The sequence below is a fragment of the Mixophyes fleayi genome, chromosome 12 (genome assembly GCF_038048845.1).
Source record: "Mixophyes fleayi isolate aMixFle1 chromosome 12, aMixFle1.hap1, whole genome shotgun sequence".
Lineage (NCBI taxonomy): Eukaryota > Metazoa > Chordata > Amphibia > Anura > Limnodynastidae > Mixophyes > Mixophyes fleayi.
Genome location: NC_134413.1, coordinates 84,698,364 through 84,709,811, shown reverse-complemented (window position 1 = coordinate 84,709,811; position 11,448 = coordinate 84,698,364). Strand labels below are relative to the sequence as shown.

At 46.4% G+C, this 11,448-nt stretch overlaps 2 protein-coding genes across 2 annotated transcripts in view; one reads left to right on the top strand and one right to left on the bottom strand.

Annotated features, from left to right (window-relative positions):
• Positions 1 to 2,431: 2,431 nt before the first annotated feature.
• RUSC1 (RUN and SH3 domain containing 1) overlaps positions 2,432 to 11,448 on the bottom strand; it is a 31,018-nt gene continuing 22,001 nt past the window's right edge. Inside the window, exons 3-10 of the mRNA XM_075192444.1 lie at positions 11,318 to 11,374; positions 10,902 to 10,978; positions 10,361 to 10,535; positions 10,177 to 10,276; positions 9,813 to 9,859; positions 8,431 to 9,391; positions 3,604 to 3,738; positions 2,432 to 3,435 (exon numbers count right to left, since the gene is read on the bottom strand). Coding sequence (XP_075048545.1) covers positions 3,267 to 3,435; positions 3,604 to 3,738; positions 8,431 to 9,391; positions 9,813 to 9,859; positions 10,177 to 10,276; positions 10,361 to 10,535; positions 10,902 to 10,978; positions 11,318 to 11,374 — 1,721 coding nt within the window. The 3' untranslated portion in view covers positions 2,432 to 3,266. The remainder of the gene's footprint in view (positions 3,436 to 3,603; positions 3,739 to 8,430; positions 9,392 to 9,812; positions 9,860 to 10,176; positions 10,277 to 10,360; positions 10,536 to 10,901; positions 10,979 to 11,317; positions 11,375 to 11,448) is intronic.
• The window catches only part of THBS3 (thrombospondin 3), a 113,832-nt gene continuing 106,726 nt past the window's right edge, over positions 4,343 to 11,448 (top strand). The window contains exon 1 of the mRNA XM_075192448.1: positions 4,343 to 4,361. The gene's annotated coding sequence lies outside the window, so the exon portion shown is untranslated. The remainder of the gene's footprint in view (positions 4,362 to 11,448) is intronic.

The window sequence follows — 11,448 nt, the reverse complement described above, 5'->3', positions numbered from 1 at the left end:
ATTACAGCGATGACAAGTAATCGAACTACAGTGAAGATGCAAAGATCATGTTTCCAAAGATTAGGCCATGGAGTGGCATTTCCTATTTTCTTAACGGTTTGGGGTTAAAAGTTATGGAAAAGGGAGTCAGAATTCCTAATATGTTAGATAATTGGCGTAAGCTTCTGATGCAATGCCATAGATATTTATTATACCTATCTGAGCAGAAGTTGGCCGGTCACCATCCTTAAAGATGTTCTGTAATAAACGGACACAGCCGTCTCTTCTTCTGTAGAAGGGAGAGACGTCATGAGAAGGCAGGCACTTTACCTCGTCCAGTATCTATATGGATAGAACGATGGACGTTCCTAGGACAACCACAAAGAGGCACTTTACCTGTACCCACCCAGAAATAGACCCATCTCCAGTGTTACCCTCACCTACTGCTCAGAGTACACAGGAGGCCCCCGTTAACCTCCCAGTGCCCAGGAAGAAGGACATGCTTGGGCTGGTGGTTACAAATATAGGACAAAGCTTAAGGATTTTCTGTCTGGTTTCAACGTCCTTATAAAAGAACGACAGATTGTTTTAATAATGTGCCAAGTTACGTGTGTGTGTGTGTACGGATATATACATACATACATGAATATATTAGCGTGGGTGTACAGCAATACATGTTGGTTTAGCATGGACCACGTCTGTCCCGATGTACAGAACATGTTATTTCCTTCATTCCACAAGTCCTGGCCTGGCCAAGGTCTACTTGTGACATCTTGATTTTCAGAGAGAAGAAAAAAAAATGCAGAAAATTAAAATTCTTTCAGTAAAAAAAAATAATATTTTATTAAAAAAAAAAAGAAAAAAAAAGCGAGAGATGTGTTTTGAATATTTTCTTATTGTAAAGCCGTGTGTGAGTCGCCGGAGTATATAATACTCGTATAGGCGCAGCGCACTCTCCGCTCGTTCCGCTTTACCACTCCATAAAGGGAAGATGATTTTCTGGTAACACATCCTACAGAGTGTCTGAGATCTCTGCGAGACGAGGCCCCCAGCGCATAGAGGTCACGTAGCTGTGTCGAGACAATCAAAGGATATGAACTGAGCAGCGGTATAAATATATATATATATATATATATATATATATATATATATATATATATATATATATATATATATATATATATATATATATATTTTCTGTGTGTGCCTGTGTTTGATTTAATTTTTTTTTTTTCTTTTCCTACTGGTGTAGAAATGTAATTTTTGGTTGTTTTATAATAATAATTGAAAAGGAAGGTTTATCAATGGTTTTTAAACTCTAGAAGCACTACACAGAGAGCACAGCCTGGCAGTGGCCCCGGCTCTGTAATTTGCTGCTAATTTGTTTCATTTTTACAAGACGAGATACATAACGTCATAGTTAATTGTTTCGATGTTAATCTCTGTAAATGATGTATTACCGAATCTAGCAATGGATGTAACTCTGCTATCTCAGTTACTGAGAGTCTAGTATTAAATGGAAACAAAATCCCTGTTTTTCCTACTTCTCACTTGTGTTATTCCTGTGTTTTCCTTTGCGTTGGAGATGTCCTCGAATTCGTGTTGACGCAGAAAATGTGTGCGTGTTGTTACGCCTTGCATGTCGGTTGATGAACACGTGAACTTGTGTCCTGTCCGTGTACAGTTCTGCATATTGTCACCCTCAAATATCCTTTACCGTGTTCCCCGATGAAGTGCCTTGTTCAGTGTAATGTTTCACCGTCTAATAAATGCAATTCTTAAGACCCCAGTTTATTTAGGGTGTCACGTAAATGGCCTTCAAACCGGCAGCTGATTTCTGGATTTTCCACATTAAAAGGACATCACGTCTCACATTGTCACAATTCTGGGATAATGGTAAATCCGGTTCTAAGGAGACTGGAAGGTGCAGTACACTAAACGCCAATTCTCTCCTACATTCAATCAGTATAAATATTGTGTCCGTAACAATACTCTTTAAACTGCTTATTCACAAATATCTAAAGTAATTTTTAAGACCGGTACAGTCAATGACCAACGTCATCTTTAACAGCAAATAGCTTTTGTTTGGGGTGGAACCTTTGTGAGCTCGTCAGCGATACAGATTATTTACATATCACAGGAACGTTCATGTTTGAGGATATTAAGGGATTCATCTTTTCAAGACTTGTCTAAACCATTTGTGAATTTGTTGCCTTTAGAACAAGTTTTATATTAATTTGTACAGAAAATTGGAAATAAAAGTAGAATCATTTTATTTTTGTTTCACCACTTTAGAGAATACTGTCCAAATATAACCAGATGCAACGTTCTTCCATTGTCTAATAGTGTATTTATAGGGAGGAAGCGGAGAGCCCAGTCACGGGTATATAATAACCATACGTTAATCTGTGATATTAAACTACTTTCAGTAAGACACATTAATAATCACACGTAGAGTTGTTTCCCTTTTATTACTTATACGAAGCTCACTTCCCGCAGGTTATAAATACGTACAAGTCACAGCCTGTAGCGGAGCCATATATCAGTATAGGAACACTGGGGGAGACCGTTCTCATTAAATCAGATATATATCATATAGTCCAGGCTTGTCCAACCTGCGGCCCTCCAGATGTTGTGAAACTACAAGTCCCAGCATTCCTTTCCAGCTATCAACAGGTTGTCTACTGGCAAAGCATGCTGGGGCTTGTAGTTTCACAACACCTGGAGGGCCGCAGGTTGGACAGGCCTGATATAGTCTATAATACATACAGATACGGACTGTCCCGTAATCAGCACCTTACACATTATATAATCCTCTTCATTTATCACTAATTAATATAACGTTATAATTGCACCAATAGAAAGTACATGATTTATAACAGCTCATTCCCTGGTGAGTTAATATTCAATAACCCACTAATCCATCACTGAGGAAGGTTGTGTTCCTATGACGATCCGATACTTGGACCAGAATACAATATACCATGTCGCCCAAGAAGTAATTTACATGTGATTGTTGATACAGTTCACGGAGGTTGTTTGTTTTAAACCTCATCCCCCGGAAGTGACCAAACACCTTCCACCTCTACCCCAAAAGCTTCCGATAGGGCTGTAGTTCTAAATATATGTGACATACACCTTGTTTTCCTGTGGGATCGGCCAGACGCTGTGCTGAGGTTATACTGGACTTGGGGGGGATGCAAGATGCAGAGTATTTTGCAATTAGGGGGAAGCAAAGCTCTGATAGACTGGTACGTAGGAGGGTACACACGCAGTATGGACCACCATCACAGGATGAGCGACGTGTATGCCACTGGTACCAGGCCTGCATCACTGCCATGGCGGCAACGGATCCAATCCTCGTCCACTGTCCCAACTAGCTGCAAGATGTCTCCTTTCTTAAAGCTTAGCTGAGTCTCGCCGGATGCGGCGTGGTCACACAGAGCGCGGAGAGACCTGTGGGTGTATACAAACCGTGTTACTGCACTGGTGCCAAGATAAACCCTCCCCCCGACTGGTGTCATTAGGGGCTCAACTCTAACTATTATATTACTTAGGAGTTTATACGGTGAGATAGAAGGTGGCTGTCGGTCTAATTAGATTAGTGCTGCCCATTACCTGTACCTTTCAGGTTTCTGGTTTGTCTTCTGCAAAGTTCCCTCTGACTCCTGTGGAAAGATTTCCAGTTTTCCAGACGTAGAAGGTTTTCGTAGAAAGTTCCAAACATTGACATTTGGTGGAAGCCAACTGGACGGACGTCTGAAAGAAAGAAGCGGCAATGATAACCAGAGCAGGGAGCAAAAGAGAACAGTCAGGTATCTGAGAAACAATCCCCAAAGGTATAGAGGACGGACAATTGCTGGTTTCTAATAAGGATCATAGTGGTGACAGAAGGACTGTTTATACTGTAATATATAATTATATATATTATAGATGGAGAACAATTAGAACAAGTGGTGAATGGAGACCAAGAGATACTGGGGAGAAGACCGCTGTAGTAGGGAGGTGGATGGAGGGACCGATAGACGTGTGGTTGAGAGAAGGTGGATAGTGGTGTCATGGATGAGGAATAGATACATGATTATTATTATTATCGTTTATTTGTAAGGCGCCACAAGGTTTCCGCAGCGCCGTACATGGTACAAACAGTAGACTATACAGGGTAAGACAGTACAGAACAATAAACACAAAGTACCAGTACTTCAGAAACTCCAGGCAGGCAGATACAGTAGAGACGGAGTGGAAGAACAGGTATGGAGACGGGAGGGGGGGCCCTGCTCATACGAGCTTACATCCTAAGGGAGGGTAAACAGAATCAGGTACATAAGGGAGCCAGTGAAGCAACGGGGAGAGAGAAAGGGGGCAGGGGAGAACCAGAAGAGGTGAGAGGTTAAGTGGATGGTTGGTAGGCCTTAAGGAACAGGTGAGTTTTAAGAGCCCGCTTGAAGGAGCACAGATTGGGAGAGAGACGGATGGAGCGAGGGAGGTCATTCCAGTGAACAGCGCAGGAGAAGTCTTGGATTCTAGAGTGGGAAGAGGTGATCAGAGTGGAGGAGAGGCGGCGATCATTGGCTGAGCGCAGGGAGCGAGCGGGTGTGTGAATGGAGAGGAGGTTAGAGATGTAAGGGGCAGTAGACTGAGAGAGAGCCTTGTAAGTGGTGGTAAGGAGTTTAAAAAGAGGATTCTGTAGGGGAAGGGGAGCCAGTGTAAGGAAAGACAGAGAGGGGAGGCAGAAGAGGAGCGGCGTGAGAGGAAGATGAGTCTCGCTGCCACATTGAGTATAGAGCGGAGGGGGGCAAGGCGGGAGCAGGGGAGGCCAGTAAGGAGGAGGTTGCAGTAGTCGAGACGGGAGATGATGAGAGCATGGATGATAATTTTGGTGGCATCTTGAGAGAAGAAGGGATGGATGCAGGCAATGTTACGGAGTTGGAAGCGACAGGCTTGGGCAAGGGATTGAATGTGGGGGCAAAAGAGAGAGAGGAGTCGAGAGTGACACCTAGGCAGCGGAGTTGGGTGACAGAGGAGATAGTGGAGTTGTTAACAACGATAGAGAGGTCATGGTGGGAAGGGAGCCTGGGTGGGGGAAAGACAATGAGTTCGGTTTTGGAGATGTTAATTTTAAGAAAGCGAGAGGACATCCAGGATGAGATGGCTGAGAGACAGTCAGTTACACGAGAGAGGAGGGAGGAGGAAAGATCAGGAGAAGAGATGTAGAGTTGAATATCATCAGCATATAGGTGATACTGAAGACCGAAAGAGGAGATGAGAGCCCCAAGGGAGGAAGTATAGAGCGAAAAGAGTAAAGGGCCAAGAACAGAGCCCTGAGGGACTCCAACAGGGAGAGGGGAGGGGGTGGAGGAAGAACCAGACGTGGATACAGAGAAGGATCGGTTAGCAAGGTATGAGGTGAACCAGGCATGGACAGAGCCAGAGAGGCTGAGAGAGAGAAGAGTTTGCAGTAGGAGGGGGTGGTCCACAGTGTCGAAGGCCGCGGAGAGGTCAAGGAGGATGAGTATGGAGTAGTGACCCTTGGATTTGGCTGATAGGAGATCATCGGTAACTTTAGCCAGGGCTGTTTCAGTGGAGTGGAGGGGGCGGTAGCCGGATTGGAGAGGATCAAGGAGGGAGTTGTCAGAGAGGTGTCTGGTGAGGCGGCTGCAGACAATCCGCTCAAGTAATTTGGAGGCATATGGGAGAAGAGAGATAGGTCGGTAGTTAGCAAGAGAGGTGGGGTCGAGATTAGGTTTCTTAAGGATAGGGGAGATAAGAGCGTGTTTGAATGAGGATGGGACAACGCCAGAGGAGAGTGATAGGTTGAAGAGGTGTGCGAGGTAGGAGCAGGCAGTAGGAGAGAGAGAGCGAAGGAGGTGGGAGGGGATGGGATCAAGAGGACAGGTAGAGGGTGCAGAGGAAAGAATAAGGGAGCGAACTTCTTCACCTGATGTGGGGATGAAGTAGGACCACAGCTGGTTGATGGCGGGAGGTGAAGCGGTGGGAGTGGGGGGAGAGGGGTGGGAGGAGGAGATGTTGTGTCTAATGGCTTCAATTTTGGAGGAGAAAAATGAGGCGAAGTCAGACGCCGAGAGGGAAGGCGGAACAGTGGGAGGGGGGGGGGGGAGAGGAGGGAGTTGAATGTGGCAAAGAGGCGGCGGGGGTTGGAGGACTGAGAAGAGATGAGCGACTTGAAGAAGGATTGTTTAGCGAGGGACAGGGCAGAGCAGAAAGAGGAGAGGATGAATTTGAAGTGAAGGAAGTCAGCCAGGGAACGAGATTTCCTCCAGAGGCGTTCAGCTGTGCGAGAGTACTTTTGGAGGGAGCGGGTGAGTTTGGAGTGCCAGGGTTGGGGAGTAAGGCGACGACGGCGGATAGAAGAGGCCGGGGCGATGGTGTCCAGGGCAGTAGTGAGGGACTGGTTGTAGAGAGAGGATGCCTGATCAGGGCAGGCAAGAGAGGGAAGGGGTGATAGGAGAGTTTCAAGAGAGGCGGAGAAGGAGATGGGGTCAATGGCGTCAAGGTTGCGCCTGGTGAGGGTGGCTTTAGGCGAGCTGGGAGAAGGGGAGGAGGACAGAGAGAAGGAGAGGAGATGGTGGTCGGAGAGTGGGAAGGGAGAGTTGGAGAAGTCCGAGAGATCACAGAGGTGAGAGAAGACAAGGTCGAGGGAGTGACCAAGACAGTGGGTAGGGAGGAGGTCCACTGAGTAAGGCCAAGGGAGGAGGAAAGAGTGAGAAGTTTGATGGTGGCAGGGTCAGAACAGTTGTCAACAGGGATGTTAAAGTCGCCCAGTATAATGGAGGACAGGTCAGAGGAAAGATAGTGGGGGAGCCAGGCGGCGAAGTTGTCGAGAAAAAGAGAGGTAGGGCCAGGGGGACGGTACATGACGGAGACACGGAGGTGGATGGGGGAGAAGAGCCGAATGGAGTGGACTTCAAAGGAGGAGAAGGAGAGGGAAGGTAGAGTGGGTATGACCCGAAAAGTGCAGTTAGAGGATAGGAAGAGGCCCACTCCCCCACCTGGATGCTCGTCTGGTCTGGTGGAGTGGGTGAAAGAGAGGCCCCCATAGGAGAGAGCAGCAGGGGAGGCAGTATCAGAAGAAGTAAGCCAGGTTTCAGTTATGGCAAGAAGATTAAGAGAGTTAGAGATGAAGAGGTCTTGAATGGAGGACAGTTTGTTACGGACAGACCTAGAGTTCCAGAGGGCACACGAAAAAGGGAGGGATGAAGAAGAGGAGATATGGATGAGATTGTCAGGGTTGATGGAGTGAGGGGGGGGGGTGAGGGATAGGATAGAGAGATATGGGCCCTTGGCGGGGGCTGGGGGAGAGGATGGGTATGGGAAAGGAGCGAGGCGGCATGATGAGAGACAGGGGAATAAGAGAACGGCCGGAGGAAGCGGGGAGGTGAGGGGGAGAAGTACAGAGAGGAGGGCAGCAGAAGGGAGTCCGAAGTGGAACAGATAAAATTAGAAGCGGAGACAAAGCAGTGAAACCAATGAAAGCAATGTGGGCAATGTAAAAGGAGAAGACCGCTGTAGTAGTGAGGTGGATGGAGGACCGATAGACGTGTGGTTGGGAGAAGATGGATAGTGGTGTCATGGATGAGGAATAGATACATGGGGGGGAGAAGACCGCTGTAGTAGTGAGGTGGATGGAGGACCGATATACGTGTGGTTGAGAGAAGATGGATAGTGGTGTCATGGATGAGGAATAGATACATGGTGGGGAGAAGACCGCTGTAGAAGGGAGGTGGATGGAGGACCGATAGACGTGTGGTTGGGAGAAGATGGATAGTGGTGTCATGGATGAGGAATAGATACATGGTGGGGAGAAGACCGCTGTAGTAGTGAGGTGGATGGAGGACCGATAGACGTGTGGTTGGGAGAAGATGGATAGTGGTGTCATGGATGAGGAATAGATACATGATTGGGAGAAGACCGCTGTAGAAGGGAGGTGGATAGCTAGTGAGCTGATTATCATCAAGATTTTGTTCTCGGGTACCAAAGAGAACGAACGAATGAATGTTTATTTGTCTCTGTACTCTGTTCCTGCTCCAACTAGAAGCCGATAGTGTCCCCCAGCCAGACGGTGTACAAATGGGGGACTTTAATTCTCACAGCACTGCTGACTAATAATGGCTTGGCCTTTCAACTTCATTATTGGCCAGTTCTTTAGGGATTATCACTGAATTATATCAAAACACCTGATGTGGAATTTAACAAAAGGGTGGAATAGCCCAAGATTTTACCCAATCACTGTTTCCATTCTACTACTCCTTTTATTAATGGATAACCCATGGCAGCGGCCAGTAGTGTAGAATACCATAAACCTAAACCCCCGCGTCTCAGTCCAGTACGTATCTGCCCTTCTGATACACCATAATTGTTCTTAAGTTATGTCCTACCCCTTCTGATACAGTAAGTACCTTGACTGTAGAGAATAAGTCCACTTTAACCTACCTGGGTTTTACATTTCTTGTTTCCATCTCTCGTTCATGAGAGGAACTTGCTCCAAAGAGTTGTCCGAACCAGTTTCCCCTCTCGTCGTTGCTACGATGAGGATTCCTATTGCCACCCAGTGTCCTAATAGGCTGTATCCCTTCAGCACCGTTAAAGCTTTCTTTAAGACCTTCACATGAGTCTCCTCGGTCAATGGCTTTTATAGAGTCATTGGGAATCTCATTGCCGTTCACGGTGTCCTGTGAGCATTCGTAAGATGTCTTCTCCACATTCCTTCCTTCTGTAGAATCTTTCTCTTCTGAGGTTGCTCTTTGGTCATACTCTATGTCAGAGGTCCCCCAGCTTGTTAGTTTCCTTAGAGTGGTAAAGGAAAAGGAATCCTTTTTTGAAGGAATATACATGCGAGAGGCCTGGTGTAGATGTTCCCACCATTTGTTACTATGGTCTTTGCTGTGAGAGGACACATTCTGCATTGAAGCTGTAACAGGAGAGGACAAGTTCTGTGGGCTATCGTTCTGGTGGGCTGACAAGTCCTGCAGGATGTCTCTGCCATGTGAAGACAATTCTTGTGGACCATCCCTGGAGTGGAAAGACAAGTCAAGTTGTGGACCACCACTAGAGGAGCATGCATCCCCGAGGCTGTCCTCCGATTTGCCTTTGCTTGGTGACGCAGTCTCTTTTTCTGCATTCCCTGTGAGGTTGTGTGTGATCCACCCCCCGATGTCCAATATATGTTGGAAAGATGGTACGCCCCAGTTATGCGACGTCTGTCCTTGGCTCACCCTCCGGTGTGGGGTCGATAGATCTTGCAGCTGCAGGTGATGATGCTCAAACAGAAGGTCAATGTGAAAGGTCAGCGCGGATAGGGGCTGTAAGGTCAGAAGCAGCTCCTCCTGTAGGTCTGGCCGAGCAACGGCCGTGGGCAGGAACCCAGTAGGAAGAAAGAAGATGGACAGCTGATCTGGAAGGAGCAGGAACAATAATACAGATTACAGAAGTATCGTGACGAGAGCGTGCTGCTCCTAAGTGGATGGATCGATCAACTTTATTTACAATCATCCCAATTTAAACAAGGAACTTGTGAATCCATAATATGAAATGGTTTTATTTGCTCAACAATATTTTATGGCTTAGGTGAAGATCTAAGCACAGTTAAGGTCACATTTATACTGAAATTAAGACAATTCTAAAGGGTACACAAAGAAGCAGTACATATTATAGCGCTGTTATCCTGGAGACATGCAGATAGGAAGGGGTGGACACATAAATCATACATTGCTCATTATTCACCAGTTTAGAGTAGGCCGGGGAGATACATTTCTAAATACACAATAAATGAGTTGGTTGAGGCTGAATTCAGGGTTATGGGCGTTTGGGCTTACCATATGTCTGATGAAGATGTGACACCCAAACATCCAGCTGTTTCGTACTGAGAAGATAAAGAGAAGATCAGTGACCACAATTTCTACCACATCCTGTGTGATTATACCATTCTTGCACACAGACTATGCTCCCAAACCCCTCCCGATCCATAGCACCATCTAATGTCTTCATCTGAGATCCATCTTCTGAAACATCCCATATCACCTTGGTTACACCTATCCTGCTCTCCATCCTCCTAACCTTCCTAAATCACCTTTCTTTCACTTAGCTCCCAAACGCCTCCTCGTCCAAACCACCATCTCATTCCCGTGACTACTGCTTGACAATATTTCTACAGCAGATTTGGCCTTGTTCCCTACTCACTTCAGAAGTCCATAGATGAAAGCGTTGAACCTTCTCTGTGGGTCTCGGAGTTGCTGGAGGCGATTGACTTTGCAGAACAGGGTCTGCAGAGACTTGGGACCTGGGAGAGAATATTATAAATGTTTGACATTGGCTAATACGGAGTCTGTGATTGGAGTGTTACGCTATGGCCGTGTGTTCTCACCTGTTTTAATGGAGGCCTCCACCACACTCCAGGGGCTGAGCCACCTCCGGCCAATAATCACATCCTTCTGAAAAGGTTTCAGTCCGTCCCCGAGTAAGGAGTACAGTGAGGGGCATAAGTGGTTTAGGATAAGGTAACCCAGTGTTGGACTCAGTCTGCTATCCCCAAGTTGTGCCTGTGACAAAGGAGGAGAATTATTCACATCTTTTCAGCCCCTTATGCTCAGATCTCTCCCACCATTCCTTCAACACCATCTCATTCCTTCACCTCTAATGTTTATTCTCCTACCGACTCAAATTACCTTGCTTATATATATCTCCAGAAACACCTTCTCATCCATAGCTTCATCTCATTCCGTTACCTCTAATATCCATCCTCCCAGACACCTCAGACTATCTTTCCAACACCTCCTCATCTCTAGCACCATCTTATCCCTTCACCCCCGATATCCATCCCCCAGTCACATATTACATTTCTTATACTTCCTCTCTCTCTTTCACAGTTTTCCTTTTCTCCATGAATCATCTCTTGATGTTCTCACCTTCTGCACTTGGTTTCTGCTGGTGTTAAAATGAGAGATGATTTTCTCCACAGAAGAACCGATGGCTATAAGGAGGCCTGAGAGGAGAAAAACAGATTCAGAGGATGACATAAGCGCCGGTAGTCAGAGAAATCTTCCTAATTCTTGATAAATAAGTGAAATAAGACCACAGTGTCCCCCAGCGTCCCATCTCTCTTCTGTCTCCTCCAGAGGAGAGGCTGACCACAAAGCCACCAGAGAAATCCTTGTAGGACATATACCCCCCTCTGGAACCAGAATTTAGCTCCCCTGTCTGCCTAACCAAACTCCTAACGTCTACGCCCCTGGAGGAACGTTTCCTGTCCTCTCATGGAAAATTGTAAAAATATCCCCATGGCTGGACCGAAAGGTTTACCCCATAAATCAATTCAACTCACATTTCTTCTCTCGCTGCACAGAGTCTTCATTCGCCATTAACGGCGTCCACTCACCGGCTGTAGATGGCAGAACATACAGCAACATTAAATTGTAGCTACGTCGTCATACATCCATGGGCCCACTCTCCGAT